At 40.0% G+C, this 21,936-nt stretch overlaps 1 protein-coding gene across 4 annotated transcripts in view; it reads right to left on the bottom strand.

Moving 5' to 3' along the window:
• The window catches only part of plxna4 (plexin A4), a 253,832-nt gene that overhangs the window by 86,386 nt on the left and 145,510 nt on the right, over positions 1 to 21,936 (bottom strand). For all 4 annotated transcript variants that reach the window (XM_085252416.1, XM_085252415.1, XM_085252417.1 and 1 more), the window contains exon 5: positions 10,743 to 10,843. In XM_085252416.1, coding sequence (XP_085108542.1) covers positions 10,743 to 10,843 — 101 coding nt within the window. The remainder of the gene's footprint in view (positions 1 to 10,742; positions 10,844 to 21,936) is intronic.

Here is a 21,936-nt window from a genome sequence, read left to right as displayed (position 1 = left end):
AGTTTACCTCATCACTTGGAATACATCACCATATATCTTTACTTCCTTTGACTCTTGCCATGTCTCTCATTCAATCCTCTCAGTCTTATGTCAGTTCCTGTGTCTGGTTCATGCTCTGCCAGACAAAGGCAAGACACCTTCACCACTATGTGGGTGTGTTTATGTCCATTTCCCAGTGTCTGTGCTTCCCTGTGTGTGGCAGAGTGACAAAAGGTGACAGTGAGCAATGGTCCTGACTTAAAAGTGGGTGTGCTTGCTTGCGGATGTGTGTTGGGGTTAGGTAGATTGGTTTGTGTGTGTGTGTGTGTGTGTGTGTGTGTGTGTGTGTGTCTTCACACAATGATGGTGACAGTTGAGAGGGAACTGGGATGTGCAGAATTCCGTTCCGTCCTGATGCCCCTGTCACTTCTTGGCCTTGTTCCCTTCCCCTCAACTTCCCTTCGCACCCACCAAGAGGTGAGGGGTGAAATCAGTCACCCATACACAGGGGTGGCCATCCTCCCCTGGCCACAGACATCAGAGCAATGCCACAGATCCAAGAATCTCAAGATCAAAGAAACAACTGCATACATACTCTGAGAGTTGGTCAAGTCATCTTTAGGACTTTAACAAACTGAGTACAACTTCTTAAACACTGATCTTAGCAGTGCATTAAGAAGTGATTGAAACAAATTTCAAATAGCTGGCGTCTTTATATCTATATGATGCAAGAATAAGACTTTCTAGCCATTTCCCTTCACTGGAGGTCTATCAATGACTGGATATGCTCATACAGTAACTTTTCAGAAGATGAATTTTATAAAGACTCCATTTTCTCTCAGTTAGCTTCTAGCTGTACAAAATATATTTACAAGCACATTCACAAAATAGATACACCTCATAGGCATAATCAAAAAGTTCTGTGAATTCTGAGATGACTGAAACGGGACTTCTAAAAAAGCAGAAGTGCAGGCACATGGAGAACAGCACAACTTTATGCACCTCATATATTGTGCTACTTCCTCTTGGGATAAACTGGTGCCAAATATTGAATACTGTTCTTAAAGCATGCAGGCATTCTACACGCTTTCATCCAATAATTTCCAGACAGCGGGGGGAACACAAATCATTAGATGTGAGACATTATATGAATTACATAATAGTGTTAACGCACAGTCACAGACACTGACACCACAGTGCTATAATCAAATAATTCTTGACTGTCATCTTTTCTTGTATGCCTTTCCATCTCCAATTACACAGATACCAGGAGACACATTGGATAATTGTTTTAGAGTATATTGAGTATTCCTGAATATTTGTATCATGGTGCCATCATTATCATGGGACACATTATATTACGTTGAGACTTGCTTTGTGATTTCAACCCTAAAAGAGACTAGACTGCATAACATCACTGCTGTTGTAAAAAAAAGAATAAAGGGATGTATTGGAATTAATAGAATTTCAGCCTACTTGATCTTGGGAACACTGCAACTAAAGGTGCTTAAAGGTGTTAGGCCAACTGCTAAATTTGATGCCTTTTAATATTGCAAAAACTTTGTTTTTGTGTTGACAGTCACTGTCCCTGCTAACAATATATTTCAAAGCACTTAGAGCTGTCCTCCAGGGGCAGGTTAGTGGTCGTTGCAACCAAACACAATGAGTCTATGGCGGCATGCTAATTGTGGCACTGCAGTTTAATTAGCATTAGTGTGGCATACCACAGTAATGAGCATACTGAGGTAATGGATGGCTGTGAACACAGCGACAGGTAGCGGTGGTGTAGAATTAATGTGTGGGTGAGAGAGGGGAGAAAGACAGAGAGAAAAAAAACGTTCAACGGATCTGCCAATTAGCTTTTCCCTCCGAAAAGGTTATTCGTTTGACAGCACCAAAGATGTCTTGGGAATACAAAGGATTGAAGGGGCAAGAAGCTTGCAGCATGACTTGCAAGTTTTATCAGCCATTTTGTGTTTACTAATGACTTCCTGAACTTTTTGTATCAGCCTAATAAGCTTGTACATATGTTGTCAAAGGAGCTTGCAAAGAAAACACATGTACATATCTTAGACAACTGTTTATGGAGACGTGATTGTGGGACACTGGCATACAACTGCATAGAAGCATTTAGATTTATGTTATCCTTCATTTACTATGAAACATAGTGGTACTCCAAAGACAATATAAGTTGTGGGCTTGTAAAACTTTACAAGTTTCAAGCAAATTGACACTTTTAGTAGCAGCATCATCTGGGTCCACTGATTCATTAGGGTGCCCCAGTATAATCACAGTTTACCTGTAGAGATTTACTACTGGTTGTACTGACAGATCTTATCTGATAAGCTAGAACATGACATCTGGCTATTGCCAGAAGCATGACATTACTACTCCCATTCCCATTAGTGTGCAAAAATCCCAAGCCATCTCTGATTTTCTTTATGTTTTGCTCACAAAATTAGAAACAGATGCAGTGATTTATTTAAAAATATTTGTAAACTAGAAACTAGTGTTTCAAATATCCATCCATCCGCTTCCACTTATCCTTTTCAGGGTCGTGGGGGGTGCTGGAGCCTATCCCAGCTGTCATAGGGCGAGAGGCGGGGTACACCCTTGACAGGTCACCAGTCTGTCGGAGGGGTAACACACAGTAGTGATGGGATTTCCGGCTCTTTTTAGAGATCCGGCTCTTTCGGTTCGGCTCACTAAAAAGAGCCGGCTCTTTCGGCTCCGAACCGGCTCTTCAGGTTGTTTTGTTGCTTTAATTAATTTATTATTAACAATAATATAAAATTATGCACAAAAGGAATTACTAACGTAAAAACAAGTGGTTTTATTTATATATGTTTATATATAAATATATGCGGTGGCCCCTAGAGACAAAACACGTACAAACTCCAAAACACATTTCTAGCATTAACTGAACTTCCAAAGCAGAGCTACTAGATCACTTAAATTACAAAATTGAAAGCATGTGTGTATTTGTGTATTTATACACAGGCACTCATATATATATTCAAATAATTTTAAAAAAAGTTCATTTACCTGTTATTACCACACACCAAATCCGGTCGTTGGTACTTGCTGGCTTGTGTAGCCACAAGATAACAAAGGCTCAACACTGCGCCCAGCATCCTGGAGCACTTCTGTTGTCTTTTGTACGTGTTTTGAGTTTGTATGTGCTTCTGAGTTTTTATGTGCTTCGGAGTTTGTACGTGTTTTTACGTGTTTTGGAGTTTTTACGTGTTTTGGAGTTTGTACGTGTTTCTTACGTGTTTTGGAGTTTGTACATGCTTCAGAGTTCGTACGTGATTTGAAGTTTGTATGTGCTTTGTCTCTAGGGGCCACCGTAAATATACTTTTATTTATTCACTCCACATAAAATGTAATAAATAAATCATATAATACAAAAATCAACTATTCACATTTCAACTTTTAACTATTTAAATTTTCAGCTTTTTCCTTTCACAAATTTAAAGTGAAAAGAACACAAAACACTGCAAACCACAACACAATTAAATATAAATTATAATATGAAAACTAAAAGAACATGCATATTCTCTGTCATATGGACCTGCATGAATAAACTTTCTCAATCCTTTATCATCTGCAACCGAAAATAGTTGTGGATGATTACTATACCTTTCTAATGTTGTTGTCCCTGCCTCTCTTTCTCTCTCTCTGGCTCTGTTCCTGTGCTACTGAGTGTAACTACCGCCCCTCCCCCCTCTGCCCAGCGTAAAGCACAAGGCTCGCGTGCAGAGTGAAGCGGAAAAAAAGTGCGAGAGAGAGGCTGAGAGAAAGAAAAAAAAAAACCCACGTGACGGCTCGCGATAAGGAGTCGGCTCGCGTCGTTCACGTCAAAGAGACGGCTCTAAGAGCCATTTCGTTCGCGAACGACCCATCACTAACACACAGAGACAGACAACCATTCGCGCTCACATTCACACCTATGGGTAATTTGGATTAATCAATTAACCTATCCCCACAAGCTGTTGGGGGGATAGTGTTTCAAATATATAAATGTAAACAATTTTTTAGTTAACAATATTTGGTATGATGACTTTTGTTTCTCAATACAGCCTGAACTCTTTTAGACAAGCAAGTAATCTTCAGAAATAGTTCTCCAGGATTCTCGAAGGACATTCAACCTTTTTTTTTTTAGATGTTAGCTGCCTTTTATTCTGTTCTCTGTCAAGATGATCCCACACTGCTTCAATAATTTTGTGGTCTGGGCTCTGTCCATTGTCACACTGAAAAATTATGCCATTGCCAATCAGATACTTTTTCGATGGTGTTACATGGCAGAGCAAAATCTGAAGTTACTTTTTTGCGTTAATAATTCCACCAGTTTTGACAAGAGCTCCAGGACCACTGGTTCAAATGCAGCTCCCGAACCATGACAGTCTTTAGCCTCCACAGATGGCTGTAGAAACTCACTGTACCTCTCTCTTGACCTGCGTACATATTGACGATGGTTGAACTAAAAATTTCTAATTTGTTGTCACTGATTTTTCATCCAATTCTTATTTAATTTGACATACCTCATCCTGTTCTCCCGGTTACCCTTCTTTATAATGGGCTTCTTGACAGCCACACTTCCACTGAGACCATTTTCAATGAGGCTTCAGTGAAAAGTAGATGGGTCAGTTGAAAGGAGTTGCATCTCCTAGGACCGGTGTCAGGTCTTTGTTGTATTTTTTCCTCATTTCTTAAGGAAATTACTTTAAAACTGCTGTAGATAGTTTTTTAGACCTGGCACTTCTAGTTTTTGTTTAAAAACGCTTTGGGAATACCTTCTTAGTGCAATAATGTTTTTATACCTGTCATATAATGTTATCTATGGTCATTTAATAACTAAATTAGTATCAAACAACTAATTCAGAAAGACCGGTGCATAGAAGGAGAAACATTTTTCTTAAAAATATCTAAAAATATATATACATTTAACTAAGCAACTGAGAACAAATTATGTTTTTGTGACAGGCTGGTATCAACAATGTGTTAAATACAATTTAAAATAGCTTTGCAAAGTTGTTTGTTATGTGTGGAAATAACAATGATTCATCTCTTGAATTAAGCAACTTTTTTATGCTTGAATGATTCATACGTGAGTGTTAAGTGGCTTTAAAAAAAAACCAAAACCAAAATCCCCTTCAAATAGTCAGGCACAAGGACTGGATTGAAAATGGATGGAAAAAGCAGCCAGACACCAACTTCAAAAGACTTTGAGAAAGGCTGAAGAACAACACCACTTTAAAACTGACAAGGAAGTCTTGCTCCATTGAAACAAAATATAAAGAAGTGAAGGGTTGTTCAAGATTTTTTCATCGTACTGTGTAGTGCACTCACACCTGACACAGTTCAAAGGGGCAAAAATATGCAAAAAATAAAAATGTAAAATAGAGCAAAACACATTTAAAATTATGATAAATAAATAAAAAATGCACACTGTAAATGGACTAGTGGAAGTAACGGTAACACATACGAACGTGCCCAGGAAGAATATAGTGTATGATAACTCTGCTGGAGATGGAGTGTAATTTGAATGGTGATATTGGAAAGAGGTAAGAGTAGGAGGAGAATAAGAAAATGAAAAAGTGAGAAAAGTGACAAGGAGAGAGTGATTTCAGTGCTCTGGGAATATTACCAATATCACAGCCAAAAGCAGAGATTGAGATATGTCAAACCAATTATTAATGTGAAGATATCTCAACATTAGCACGACTTGTCTCGAATTGACACTGATATCACAGAGGAATGTGTGATATTCTCAAAATCCATGCCAAATATGATGACATTCATTTTGACAATGGTACTTCTCCAAATATGGTTTCCAATCTGTCTGGCTGTCATGCACGATAGGCGTGTTGACAGCGTAGTTAACCACTTACAAAACTGACAGCTGACAGACTGGCATTACAGGGGGTAACATAACCACAACCTGGCTGTAACATTTTGTTATATTGGCTCCCTGCAGAAGTGCTTCTGCTTTACTTGGAAGGGTTGGTGTGTGGATGGAAGTAACAGAAAGCTTAATAAGCCCTATCAGACTAGCATGTACCAAAAAAAAACAGTGTAAACACGGTTGAATATAACAAGTATTGACTAATTTGTCAAATTCTGACATTTAAAGATAAATCTTTTTAAAAGTGACTTGTTTTGAAAGTGAAATGTTTTCACTCTGCAGCGTAGAATAAATCATGTAATGCATGCATGTAGGAATGCATTTATGGTTGCTTCTGCCCATATGGATACAGGAAGCCTATAATATGCTCACTCTTCTGTAGGAGGCTTTCCCCTGATTGACAGTGTGTGGTATTCAATGTCAATGGTAAAAGAGTAGGGGGGAAAAAAGAAAAAGATGAAAAGGAGGAGCTGCTTCGATTCAAAACTTTCCTTTCACCTGCTGAGTTTGACAGGCATTAGCATACGTTTTGCATCTTGGCAGAAGATGGCATGAGACGGCCGAGTCTGTTTAGCTGACAGGTGAGGCTCAAGGTTTAGTGAGCCCTCCCCGCGGGGAGGGGCGAGGGAGGGGGGTGTCTGATGTAAATTTTGATGGATCATATATAGTGGGGTTTAAGGGATTTTGCAAATAGTAGGATAAATGGAAGCATATGTCTTCACGCAGCCGTGTGCATTCAAAGTCAAACATGTGAGTAATTATTGAAGATATTTGTCTTTCTAAACAAATGGTCAGTGTATGTCAAGGACATGACTGCTATCAGAGAAGCAGACACACACACACACACACACACACACACACACACACACACAGAGCCAGGTGCACCATCCACTCCTGTTGATTTCCTCTCCTGTAATATTGATTGCCTTTCTCCTCTTCCCCTGGTGTTCTCTCTAACAGCTCCTCTCACCGATCTATAGAGTAAATAAAGGCAAAGCTGATAGAGAAGGAGTGTGTGTATGTGTGTGTGTGTAAGAGAGAGAGAGCGAGAGAGAGAGAGAGTGTGGGTGTGTGTGTGAGGGAGTGAGAGAGAGCAAGAGAGCTTGCAATTCTGCTTTTGCTCGGACCAGTGAGGTGATTTCAAGGTTGATTGGAAAAACAAACTATCTGGAAGAACACTTTTGAAGAGGAACCGCTTGCTATCCTTCCACTGAACACCCCTCTTTCCAGCACAAAGTGAGTGTGGGTGGGAGACCGTGTATGAGTCTGAGCTCTTCCTGGTTCGGCCCTTTTGCTATACGTTTGCTATATGTTATTAGGCCTTTGCTATGTGTGTTCAAGTCTCTGGTCTGTTGTCAGTGTACTAGGCCAGGTGCCTGCTTTCATCCTTTGTAAAAATATCTTCAGGCTTGGCCAGACCAGGAAAAAGCATTTCACAGGATAGCGATGCATTGAGTGTGAAGGCAGACAAACACACAAGCTCTATATTCCTATATTTATGTTTTTCCCTGCAGACTTTTCCTGAGGCTTTACATCATTAAACTGTTGTCATTCACTTACGGAGCTTACTGGTTTTCACTTCATGTCATAATGCTAGGTTAATCACTTCTATGATTGAGCAGGACTTGTGACCAGTCACAGAGGGAAATGGAGGATTTTGTGCTTGTCGTTAAATCATTACTTTAGTAAATGTGCCGCATACAAGCAGATAGGCGAAGGTTGCAAGCTATACAGGCTTGTTTTGGTTTTATTTAACAGCTTTCACAATTAGAAAATGTGTTTGAAAATGTGCAAGCTTTACTGTTCAGTTTTGAGCTGTTGTATACTTAGTAAACAACGTATCAGTCCTTTTCGACTAAACTACTTCTTTGAGCAACAGTACTTTATGTTCAGAATCCACTGATCGACTCTTGCATGCAGCTATCCATCAATAATTGTTCCTTTTTTGTGTTACAACAGAAATATGGTTCAGCCAAGACAAAGCGGAGGTGGGTGAAGACGAAAAGAAAAACGTTAAACATTTCTGTCTTCCGAATATCAAACAGTTCAGCTTTCAATTGCTGAGATGCCTGAAGAAAAGTGCTTTGGATCAACCATGTGTGCATTTTTGTGTATGAGTGTACCAGACCTACACAACAAGGACAGGCTAACAGTCATGCTACCTTGCAAAATAAACCCTAGTTCTCCCACTTTCTTTATCCTTCAGCCTGTTTAACTTGTAAAGCTTCCTTTTTTGTTTTGGATAATTGAAAAGCGGCCATACAAAACAACTATTCAAAATATAGAAAACTGGAAAAAAGGACATTTTAAAAATACTCTCGAGAAAGTATTACATTTTACTGAGAACTACAGCTAAATGTGAAGATTGGCCATGTGTCTGTGTAAACACTTTTTCTTTTTGGAGGTCTGCTGGGATGTTATCTATCAAGCTGTGAATCAAGCCTGTTAATGGCTTTGCACTACTACTGACCTTACATTAAATAAAGTGGGTAGGAAGGAGTGGAAACATACATACACAAATATTAACAGACTGCATACATGCTTCAGGACCTTCAAAGCATAATTTTTAAGCCCATGTCATCTCAGTGGATTTTTATGTTTCCAGACACATAATTATTTTCCAATTATCCTCTAGAGACCATTAAAAGTAACATGTTTATGTGGACTACAGAGTATTATGGTGTGTAATGCATTTGTATCTACACACGCATATTTGCATGAGCGACGGCACAATCCATGCACAGCAGTCAGTAATTAGTTGTCTGTGGTGAATTAGTAAATATACTCAACAGCTACATCCATCCTCCATTGTTTTAACATGAAGTTTACAAGTCTGTTATTAAACTTTGTTTTGCAATTTTCTCAAACATAATCAAGAAAAAATTCAATGATTAGGAAAAAAACACAGCAATAATGTAAAGAATATGAAGTTATCCTTGGTGCTGAGGCCTAAATTTGGTAAATTAGGGAGCTATACAATAAATAAATTAACGGGCTAATAAAACAACAGCAGTGGTTGTGGCAGGAGTATAAAGTCCTGTCTACCCTGTGGTCGAGGTGGAACTCGGGGGGGTTTCAATTACACCAGGACCAAGTTAAGAATTCACATGCTGGGTAAGGGGGATGGACTTTGAGAAAGGTGAACCTGTGGTCGATCAGTCCCAATGGGTTGTGCATTTTACATTTTGTGGCTGTGTGCTACCGGGCTGTCTGAATGACAGAATGTGTGAGTGCTGATAGGTCCGCACAGGCTCACACACCAAACACAAACTCGCATGCACACAGCACACCTGTAATCTCTTTTTCCTGCCCTTGTGATGGTCAAACGTCTAGACACCTGAGATCGACTCAAGAGGCACTTTGGTTATTTTCTCGCTCTCTTTGGGTTCTATTCTTGTTTTCGGTGACTTGACACTAACTCTCAAGCAACAAGGGCTTGTGTGTGAGCATTCGTGGCTTATATGTGTGTGTTAAGACAGAGGTGAGCTGAAAGGGCTAAGTGTGACAGACCAATCTGTAACCACCCATTTCCTCTGACTGTTAGGATACGAAAAGTCTTAATGAGTTTGTAAGCACACATAAATCCATACTTAAACAGTACATATTACCACACATAGTGAATTGGTGATCGTGATAGAAATTAAATGTATGGTTGGAATTACTATATGTGTGTGACCTTGCTTATAACTTCTAATATGTGGCGCTCAAATGAGTGTTCACAGGCTGCATCCTATGTGCATCCTCTATTTTTATTTCTTATGTTCTGTTGCACAAACAGATACTTTTTTCGCCCGCCTTTCAGACACACTCTCTCCCTGATCATTGAATATGTCATGATATCCTTGATACCTTGAGTGTTTCTTAGAATTTGCCAGTATCTATTCTTTACTATTCTGTTCCCTTAGCTCTCTCTTTATGACCTTGCCATTCATCTGTTATTCCCTTCATCTGTCCATCTTCACTTCTCTGCAGCTTTCAGTATGTTCCTCTCACACTCACCCTGCTACCCTGCCCTCACTGTGTCCTCTCAGTGCCAGCAGGGATGAAGGTGCTAAATGTACTCAGTCTCACTGATACACACACCTACGCACATTTACACACACTCTACCCCAGGGCTAGAACCAACACAAGAAACCAATTTTCAATTTACAGTGGAGTGGGAAATCTCCCTGCCCACAGCAAGCACTATCTCCCTCCCATCTTGAGGGACAAGGGTTTGACAGCAGCTGGGGTGTTTGCGAATTTGTGCTTATCTATGTGTGCATGATTGTGCATTTCAAGGAAACAATGAGGGAGACGGTCTTAAAAGCAGGAGCAATAAGAAAAGAGAAGACGAAGGGGAACAGGGTGCAAGAAAAAGTAAATCATTTGTTTTTAATGAACTAATCTTGGAGATGTCATTCAACAGTTTTCTACAATAAAAGAAGCTATCACTTGCTTAGCGTCAACTGGGCTTGGTGCCCACTGGCAGTGCCCACCAGTATCTATGCTCTCACCAGGTTCTAGTTTCAGGGGTAGTAAACAATGCCAGTGGTTAGGTTTGGTAATGGATCTAAAGGGTGGGGTGGGGGGTTGTTGGCAAAAAGCTGATTCCCCAGGAAAGCAATCTGAGACTTGGCCTGCGCTGGCTTCAGGTGTCCCTAAAAGCTAAAAGACTGCAAAGGATGGAAAAGCGCCACATAGAGGTAGGGGAGTCTAACAACCCAAAACACCCTCAAAATGTCTGGTATGTTGGAGGCATAACAAATGAAAGAGAAGCAACTGAGCAAATACAGTATTTGTATGCATCAGGGGTAAGCAGGAAAGAGAGAACTGCATGTGTGTTTAGGTCTGAGAGAGTTCTAACAGGACTTACATGTTGTGCAGAACACACCAGCCACAGTGGGGATCTCCGGATCCAAGACATTCGCTGCAGGTTGTGTACTGACCACACGCCTCCACTGGGATCCTCGACAGCTGCAATGAGATACAAATATCATTAACATACAGCAGAAAGCTGTGTGGCTGCATGAATAATGCGAGGATGAGCAGAAATACCAAAAGGAGAACATTACCACAAGACACAGAGAGGGCCTGAAACTAGTGAAAGTGATATATAATATTCTGAAACAAAACAGAAACATTGTGTTCAGGTTTTGGCAGAGAGACATAATGATACATTTTCAAGACATCAAATAAGAAAGTGCAGTGAGCAGGAATCTTTGGATAATGGTGTCATAGACAGCTTCTTCAGATCAGCAATACTGCTGTTGCAATTAGCAGTATCTGTCTGCTGTATGGTCGAGGTAAGTGTAGGTGCAGAGGTGACGGTGATAGTAACGCCTTTTACTGAAAACATAATATATAATATATTGTTACAGAGTTATTGTTTCCATCTAGGATGACTCAGATCAACACAAAATGATCATTAAAACAATTATGCTAGTTGTAAATTGTCTCTATTAAACACAATTACATCATGAAGATGTGGAAGATTCAATTAAAGCCTTCCTTTTATCTTGATTTACGCAACAGCCCGAAAAACAAATCCATCTAAAGCACTAGTTTTACCCACTATACTGTATAGACACATAAATTCTTTTAGTTTCATGACCGATTTCTATTAAAATGTTATTTTTCGACAGCTCCCCCGTTGCTCCAATCGACCTCGTTCCATATGGGAAACTTGGCCACTTGGGACAGCCGTCCATCCATTATGATGTATAGCCTTGCCAATTCAAAGTGGCATTGACTGGCACTGATTGGCATGGGCCATGAGTGACCGAGCACAAGGGGCAAAGCTGAGGTAGATCTCGGGCTGTCCCCCTCCTCTTGTCTCCATGGTAACTGCATGGTGCAATAATAGGTGTTGCTGGCACTTTTGATAAATGAGCCGTCATTGGTAGATGACCGCTGTCACTCAGGCTGCTCTGTGATGACAGCCAAGAAAGAGAGACAACATCGTCGGTGTTGGACCGATGTGGGTAAAAAGGGTGCACGTGTGCCTGCATACTTCTGGAATTACTAAAAAACAGTGGAAAAAAATTGTTAGAAGAAAGGTACAAATAGTTTGTTTTTGCTTTTAACATCCAAGTTGAGTTTCTTCAACTTTTTCTCACATGAAACTTTAAAAAATTGTTTCTTTTATTTTAAAACCCACTTAACATAAAGGAACTAGAAGGCTACACTATCATTGTGTGTCACCCAGCGATAGTATACATCCGTGGTATGATTTAAACCACTGGACCTAGTTTCAAGAAAGTCTCAAAATTTGGCAGTCACTTTGGTAACACCCCCAAGCAATTATTGTACTATTTAAATGAAAAGGGAGACAGTTAAAACAGATGCAATGTCCAATGAGATATAAAAATGCATGCTGTCATATCTGTTATATTCATTAACCGACTCCTCAAACTAAACCACAAATGTCATGCTAATTCATGCTATGAATATGATTAGACAAGAAAAATAATATTCTATCCTACATGTTTGCTATTTTTAACAAGTACAGGTATGGCTGCCATCACACAATTGAATCTATGGGCTGCATGTGTCATGTGCAACACGACTGACTCATATGGTGCCCTGTTCAGCTTTTAATTGGCTCTTCAGGGGCAGGGCCAGGACACCTTTACCATTACAGGATTCTCCAGTGCATATTTATTAAGGATTCTTTGAGTGATTCACTGAAGATGTATCATGGAGAGGACAAAAGTAAGTCTTACATCAAAATACTCAATAGACTTATTATACCTTTGCTGAATACTCAAACCCATTATCCTGGATACCTGAGAGACATTACATTTATAGCAAAAAGAATTACAAAAATATAGATAGAGAAGTTTGAGTAAGAGGTCAGCTCAAGCGCAACTTGCTAAAGAAAACATGGATTTAATGCCCTGTTCGCAAATACTAATGCAGTCATGGTGAGTACTGATGTAATTTAGGTCTTAAATCAACCACCTACAATATGAACTGAGGATCAAACTGTTTTGCATACTGCTCTCTCTCTGTGTACCTCTGGATATATGAGATGTAATTATACATGTCGTTGCAGCACATTTTACTGACTAAATTCCATATTTGAGGGTATGAAAAGGACCATAATTAAACCATGCAATGTAGGGCATGACAGAATGTAACAAGAGATCAGAAATGCCTGTGCCTAGTGGTATCTCTAAAGCACAGCCTGCCACTGACGGCGGTTCTCTCTGTTGGACTATCACACAGCACATCTCTGCCTGACAGCCTCTCTCAAATAATAATAATAAAAAAAAAACCCTACACAAGTCAAGTCAGTTTTGCTCACGCTGATGGTGGAAGTCATATTTCAAGACATATGCACACTGATGCACAAGAACCACAGACATCCACATACAGTACTACTGGAGTCATGCAGTGACACATGACGGAGAAACTCTAAAAAAAACATACTAGTGCATTGTTCCTTCTCTTTCTCGCGACATTTATGCATCTTTGCAAGTACTATAAATAGCGTACTCGCTTGCAAACACACACACACACACACACACATACACACACATTCTAAAACAGATTCACACACAGCTGAATAAATTCAGAGGAGGCGTATTTCCTTGTCAAAGTCAAGAGGAATCCAGCTTGCTATTACAGATTAGAGACAAAGCACTTCTGTGTGCTAAGCTTGTGTCTGCTCTGGGGGAAAAAAATAGCTAGTATTTTTTGCCCTCCCTACTGTGTAGAGGCGTATTTGCATTAGGTAGATAAAGAGAATGAGTTTGAGATGGAATCGGGGAGATAGTGGAGAAATGGTGTGTGCACATGATCAAACTCAACACTGATCGTCATTGCACGGTGCATCTTGCGAGATAGATTTCCTGCTTTCCTGTCACTCTCCACCGGGCCTGCACCTCCTCCTGCAATCCAGCACTGCCTCGCCCCACTGCCAGCTAAAATAAGCTCTAAGTCACTAAAGAGAAAGGCCATTGTGATAGCCTATAGTGGGATTTCAGCTCCAAAAAGCCTTATCGTAAGAGTATATGAAAGCACGATTTCTCTTTGCCGGTGCATGTGCGTATTTATGTCATCTACGTGGCCGTGACACGCCATCAAGTGGTTTGTCACCTTGTGATCTGCCATAGAAACTAAGCACCCAGACAGAACTGTAGCAAAAGATGCCACTGTATCTTTACAATTTAACACTTCATCAGTGGCAGATATGCTGATACACACATCGCCCACAACTATACACCTACACAAAAAAAACCTCACATGGAATTAAACTTCGATTATAATGGAATGAACCTCCTGATGCCTATCAACGCCTCAGATGCCTGCATCTGGGGAGATGGTTTTATTGAACAGATAAAACATACACACAAACAAAGGCAAACACACACCACCATTCAGAGCATGGCAAAAATGATGGGTGCCGATGTGGCTCCTCTGTTCCAGAGCACACATCCTGATATCATTCATTCTCCCTCTGTTTCTATCTGTCTGTCTCTGTCACTCAGATGCTCTGAGGTGTGTAAGATCATACATTCATCATCTCTCCAGAGCTTCGCTCCTCTATCGGACACACACACACACTTTAGCGAGCAATACTTTTGTCTCCTCTTTTATCAAAAAATTGAGGGATTTGGTGGCTAAACGACCCAATGCACCCCTTGTCCCTCTCATCTCGATATCACATTCATTTCATGCTATCTTCTTCGTGGGCTTTGCCAGTGAGACGACCATTACGGCTCGCAGTCTCTCCACTATGACCGTGCTATCATATCAGCAGGGATAAATACAAAGGATGGGGTGCATGGCATTTATAATTCCCTCCGTGTTTCAGGTGAGTAAATGACAGCCATTACACCCTGCACTCTCCCTCCTTTCACAATAGGGAGAGATGGAGGCTGCTGAACATAATCGTGCTTTTTAAAAAAGGCAGAGATCACAGAAGTACTTGATACCCTAATGTGTGGGGAGGAAGATGAAGACGCACTTGATCATTTACTGTGGCGGCACAATGGCATCAAATTATATATACAGTTTATATGTGTAAGATGGGTATCAAGGGAATTGGGGTGTCAGGGTGGGGGCCTTTGCATCTTCAAATTTTTACTTTAAAACCTTAATCATTCCACTAAGGAAAGACTGTCTTTGTTTTTCTTTGCTCCCTCTTTTACTCTGACTCCCCTTCTTCTTACACAATGCCAGGGGCATCCAAGTCAACTTGCAATGGGGAAAGTGATCATTTATTAAATCGGCAGAGACTTTTATTATCAACTAATTCTTCAGCCTAATCTCTATTCCTCTCTTTATCCCACTCTTTTCCTGCCCACTCCACTTGTAATTAAACAGGGATTCCACCTGCAGCTAAACTAAACCACTCCAAATGAACAGAGAGAGGGAAATTAAAGTGATAGCCCAATCCTGCTTCACAGCCTGTAGGGCACACTGAACTTCTCTTATCTTTTCTCTTCTTCCTCCCGGCTAGCTTCGTCTTTTTCTCCTTCCCTGGTGTGAGTTTGTTCATTAGTTCAGCACAGTGTTGGCAATCCTTTTGGCTGGGAAGTGAAATTAACAAGAAATAATGTGCTAAATGTAAGTAATGTGGTGCTTTTTGGTTATTTTCAAACCAACACAATGCAGTGCATTTGAGAACGATGTATTGCTTCTTACAGCAGAAGAAAGCAAAGCAGTGCTAGTGTGCATGCCACCATCTGTATTGTTTTAAAGTTTACAACTCAAGCTTTTTCAACTCCCCTCAAATACACCCACACCCACCCAGGGTAAAGCTACTGATCATTTATTCCAAGTGGTCAAGCAGCATTTTGTTTCTTGTTTACTTCGCCTTATAAATCCTGAATGTTCTTCTCTTCTAACGCAGAATGTGAGTTGATGCTTCATTTGCTTCAGTGTGACTTCCTTTTTTTGTCTTTCTGTATCGCACCTCCAGCTGGATGAAGGTGCGTTAAAGTCAAATGAAGTTAAAGTCAAATGAAGTGAGGGACACGTCAACGATCCACTGCCTCATCACAGCCGACGTCCCACTCAATCCATCAGCCACCAAACAATGGTATTATATCACAAACTCAGCTAACAGAGCGGGCCAGTGGCTGCAGGTTCAATATTGGTTTCATTTGACGTTCCAGAGGTTAAATGACAAAGCCATCTATTGCACTGTCAGGATTGTCAGCTTAAGACAAATGACTCTGTTACAATCAATCATTTTTATTTATCCTATCACTCCAAAGACAGTGAGCCCTCCGTTCAAAGAGAGGAAAAAAGCAGGTGAACAAGCTTGAAACAGTTTAGTTTATGCTTACTTAAATTTGGAACCAAGGTTTAAGGGCAAAAAGCAAAATCATATCAGCCACCTCATCCGAGGAAGGTCCCGGGTTCGTATCAAGGCTAGGGCCTTTCTCCTTGTGTCTACTTGGGTTCTCTCCAGGTATTCTGCTTCCTCCCACAGGCCAAAAATATGCATGTTAAGTTAATTAGCAATTCTAAATTTACAGTGAGCATGAATGCTTGTCTGTCTCTCTATTAGCCATGCACCAGATTGGCAAACTGTCCAGAGTGTACCCTGCCTCTCGCCTTATGACAGCTTCAACACCCCCACAAGCCCAAATTGGATAAGGCGAAAAAAGATGGATGCTAATGTTGTCCTATTACTGTACATAGTTACTGCAAGAACCAAGACATGTTTATGAGGTGCCGTAAGGGACATTATTACTGAAACGCTCTCACACACACTACTGAAACTTTAGCTCTCACACACACTACTGAAACGCTCTCACACACACAACTGAAACGCTCTCACACACACTACTGAAATTTTAGCTCTCACACACACTACTGAAACGCTCTCACACACACAACTGAAACGCTCTCACACACACAACTGAAACGCTCTCACACACACTACTGAAATTTTAGCTCTCACACACACTACTGAAACGCTCTCACACACACTACTGAAATTTTAGCTCTCACACACACAACTGAAACGCTCTCACACACACTACTGAAATTTTAGCTCTCACACACACAACTGAAACGCTCTCACACACACTACTGAAATTTTAGCTCTCACACACACTACTGAAACGCTCTCACACACACTACTGAAATTTTAGCTCTCACACACTACTGAAACGCTCTCACACACTACTGAAATTTTAGCTCTCACACACACTACTGAAACGCTCTCACACACACTACTGAAATTTTAGCTCTCACACACACTACTGAAATTTTAGCTCTCACACACACTACTGAAATTTTAGCTCTCACACACACTACTGAAACGCTCTCACACACACTACTGAAATTTTAGCTCTCACACACACTACTGAAACGCTCTCACACACACTACTGAAATTTTAGCTCTCACACACACAACTGAAACGCTCTCACACACACTACTGAAACGCTCTCACACACACTACTGAAACGCTCTCACACACACTACTGAAATTTTAGCTCTCACACACACTACTGAAATTTTAGCTCACACACACACTACTGAAATTTTAGCTCACACACACAACTGAAACGCTCTCACACACACAACTGAAACGCTCTCACACACACACAACTGAAACGCTCTCACACACACAACTGAAACGCTCTCACACACACAACTGAAACGCTCTCACACACACACAACTGAAACGCTCTCACACACACAACTGAAACGCTCTCACACACACTACTGAAATTTTAGCTCTCACACACTACTGAAATTTTAGCTCTCACACACACTACTGAAACGCTCTCACACACACAACTGAAACGCTCTCACACACACTACTGAAATTTTAGCTCTCACACACACTACTGAAACGCTCTCACACACACTACTGAAAAACCAAGTCATTTCAGTTGAACAGGAAGGTGTTTCAGTTAAACAGGAAGGCATTTCAGTTAAACAGGAAGGCATTTCAGTTGAACAGGAAGGCATTTCAGTTAAACAGGAAGGCATTTCAGTTGAACAGGAAGGCATTTCAGTTAAACAGGAAGTTAATTCTTGACAAGGAAACTGAAGGAAAAAGTGTTAGATTTCAAACAAACCACTACACAGATGTCTACTCAGCAACCTGTTAGTTAGGGGTGGGTTTTTATAATCGATTTATTGATTAAAATCGATTCTGGCTTGGATAACGTGAAATCGATTCATTAAAATCCTGAATCGATTTTTTAATATAAATTTATTTTACCCGAAATGCCAGAATCTCTGGTGAAACCTCACAAAATTTCAACAACCACCAAACAGCTAAGACAGTAAATGAGAGCAGGTACACGGCTTCTGCACAAAGACGTAAACACACAGCGCGGACCCGCGGATCAGAATCAGTGAGATGTCGCCTTTCTCACCCGACAGCACGGACACGGTCGGGGCTGAAAGCCGACAGCTCGCTGACTCTGATCTGTCGGCAGGTCCGCGCTTTGTTTTCACGCCGTTTTTGCGCCGATTCTAAAGCTGTTAGTTTGATCTCTCTCCAAACAATATTGACTGAACCAGCAGCAAAAGAAGATCCAAACTGCGCTTCACATAAACATCGTCATGAATTCCCTCACTGTTTTGCTTCCACCACGATAAAATCGCACGTCATGCACAGCCCTCTCTCTCTCTTTCTCTCTCTCTGTACTTCAAGAACAGTTTCCCATCTAAAAATCTGTTTTCTGTATTATTCGCTTGCTTGTTATGCACAAGTCTACTGTTGTTTACAGCGCTGTCCCGCTGTTTTGTTTTTTTTTTCATTTTACATACTTCCGAAAAGAAAACCTAATTTCTGCCGTTCAATACTGAATAAATTTAAACTTTTTTAAATTATGCAAAATGCAAAACGTTAGCCGTGTCTCTAATAAAACCGCTGTAACGTCAGAGGTAACGTTCATATGTTGATTAATGGTTTTCTTTCGTTTTTGATGTACTGCAGAATATTATAAAATCCCAGGTCAGGAAAACCACCTTCATGTTTTTATGTGTTTTATCTTCAGCTACTTTGACACAAAGGCATCTGCTGTGATGCTCACACCTTTGATAAAGTCTTGCGTGTGTCAGCTTCCTTTTTTTAAATACAAAAATATGTAAATGTACTGATCTGAATTATAATATTTCTGACTGTCAAAATTCCCCATAATCAAATCGAATTGAATTGAATCGAATCGTGGAACAAATCGATTCTGGACCTTAGTGAGACAGCTGCATTACTTAACAATATATTAGCCTCAGCATAAGTCAAAATTTAGAATAGCGGGAGACGTGCATTATCCTGGTTATTTTTTTGGCATATGTGCTTTTTGTCTTTTTTTAGCAAAGAAAAATATCTTAAAATCATCAATAAAACCAGGGAGAGAAGGCTTAGCGTTCCTCCATTTAGCACAATGGATATGATATTTACTCAAAAGTATGATGATGTTAATAATGTCTGAGACATCCAATGCTAGATGATCCATATAAAAAAAATTATGATGTAATTCAAACAGTGGCACATCATTAATATTTAGGGAAATCCAATTTTTTAAGTTGCACCAAATACATTGTCTGATAGGGCATAGGGGAAAAAAAGATGTTCTAGGGTTTCATTTTCATCAGTACAAAAAGAACACTGATCCACCTCAAAGCCAAATCTCTTTTTTTAGAAATTCTGCCACAGTATTAGTTTTGTTTAAAGTGTGTTTCTTTAACTTTAGGTAGAATAGGCTATTTCATAAATTTTTAGTATGCTTTATCCAGTGTATATGAAATAACTAAATTAGAGCCATGCCATGTAACCATTCTGTTGTAACTATGAAATATTTTGTCTTTGAAGAAACTACTAACAAATTTCTTATTGCATTTTTATCAAACAGCTGACATTGCCCTAGCAATAAATTTGGGAGCACTGATGAGAAATTATTGTATATCATAAAAATTTTAATCAAATGAAGCAGAGGCAGTGGGACCAGTTCACAAAATTTGTTATATTCTCTTTGAGAACAGTTTAGACAATATTTTTCTGAAAAGTCTGTGTAACTTAGAATGACACCGTTATCATCCAACAAATCTGTTATGAATATAATATTTTTGTTCAAACCAGTCACTCTTGAAAATTGATTTTTGATTAAGTGTTATTACCCTATTATTCCATAAGGTTGAATTATTGGGAGAAGTTGTGGGTAAATCTCATTTTCCCAAAAATGCAACGTCTGTTTTATAAAGTTTGATATCTTTATGGGGATTTTATTTGCCGCAAAATCACATTTCGAATAAATTCTAATCCTGTATACTATTTTATTAAACAAGAATCATGGGATGTGGAGCTAAGTAGAGTCTGGCTGTGACAGACAAGATTTTAACCATTTAATTCTAAGGGTGCCAACCATAAATTCCAATTCTGGAGTTTTGATACCACCTTTATTGTATCCCTTCACAAGCTGAGATCTTTCTATGTAATGGGTTTTATTCCTCCACAAAAATTCGAACACATTTCTATTTATGGTTTTCATGGTATTTATCGTTTTTTAATTTTTATATTGTTTACGTGGCGCAAAAAAGGTTGGGGACTGCTGTACTAGCAGGTTGCTGAGTAGAAATCCTTGTAGTGTTTTGAAATATACCACTTTTTCCATCAGTTTCCTTGTCAGGAAACAACTTCCTGTTCAGCAGAAATGCCTCTGGTTTCAGTGGTGTGTGTGAGAGCGTTTCAGTAGTGTGTGTGAGAGCGTTTCAGTTGTGTGTGTGAGAGCGTTTCAGTTGTGTGTGTGAGAGCGTTTCAGTAGTGTGCGTGAGAGCTAAAATTTCAGTAGTGTGTGTGTGAGAGCGTTTCAGTAGTGTGTGTGAGAGCGTTTCAGTAGTGTGTGTGAGAGCTAAAATTTCAGTAGTGTGTGTGAGAGCGTTTCAGTAGTGTGTGTGAGAGCTAAAATTTCAGTAGTGTGTGTGAGAGCGTTTCAGTAGTGTGTGTGAGAGCGTTTCAGTAGTGTGTGTGAGAGCGTTTCAGTAGTGTGTGTGAGAGCGTTTCAGTAGTGTGTGTGAGAGCGTTTCAGTAGTGTGTGTGAGAGCTAAAATTTCAGTAGTGTGTGTGAGAGCGTTTCAGTAGTGTGTGTGAGAGCGTTTCAGTAGTGTGTGTGAGAGCTAAAATTTCAGTAGTGTGTGTGAGAGCTAAAATTTCAGTAGTGTGTGTGAGAGCTAAAATTTCAGTAGTGTGTGTGAGAGCTAAAATTTCAGTAGTGTGTGTGAGAGCGTTTCAGTAGTGTGTGTGAGAGCTAAAATTTCAGTAGTGTGTGTGAGAGCGTTTCAGTAGTGTGTGAGAGCGTTTCAGTAGTGTGTGTGAGAGCGTTTCAGTTGTGTGTGTGAGAGCTAAAATTTCAGTTGTGTGTGTGAGAGCGTTTCAGTAGTGTGTGTGAGGGCGTTTCAGTAGTGTGTGTGAGAGCTAAAATTTCAGTAGTGTGTGTGAGAGCGTTTCAGTAGTGTGTGTGAGAGCGTTTCAGTAGTGTGTGTGAGAGCGTTTCAGTAGTGTGTGTGAGAGCTAAAATTTCAGTAGTGTGTGTGAGAGCGTTTCAGTAGTGTGTGTGAGAGCATTTCAGTTGTGTGTGTGAGAGCTAAAATTTCAGTAGTGTGTGTGAGAGCGTTTCAGTTGTGTGTGTGAGAGCGTTTCAGTAATAATGTCCCTTACGGCACCTCATACATGTTGGTCAGTAAACACAAAAAAAGTACTTGCACAGAGTCTAAATCTGCACAGAATGCGTCATTGGGCCCTTGGATAAAATAAGGCCTGTATCATGAAGAAGGAGTGCACTGTTTGGACTATTTCCAGTAGCCAAGACGCTCAGAGATGATGGTGACTCACTTGAATGACAATTTTAAAAAAAAAATCGAATTTCTGTCTTCTTTTATTTAGTGATGTCCTTGCAGAAATTAGTTGAACAAGACTGTGAAAACAGACTGAGAAACATACTGCAACAGGGAAAAAGTTAACAAGTGAGACAACGGGAGAAAGAAGAACGGGGTAACATTAAAAATGGGACTTTGTATCAGGGAAGAGTTCGCTTCAACCTTGTCTGCCCCACTTTATTGACATTTTTCAGAAGCTTGTCAGGCAGCAGTG

Source organism: Mchenga conophoros, linkage group LG17 (genome assembly GCF_057382185.1).
Source record: "Mchenga conophoros isolate Kocher_MC1m ecotype Shallow Benthic linkage group LG17, M_conophoros_male_GT1.1, whole genome shotgun sequence".
NCBI classification, from domain to species: Eukaryota; Metazoa; Chordata; class Actinopteri; order Cichliformes; family Cichlidae; genus Mchenga; species Mchenga conophoros.
The sequence above is the reverse complement of the archived record's forward strand: the minus strand, read 5'-3'. Positions and strand labels throughout refer to the sequence as shown.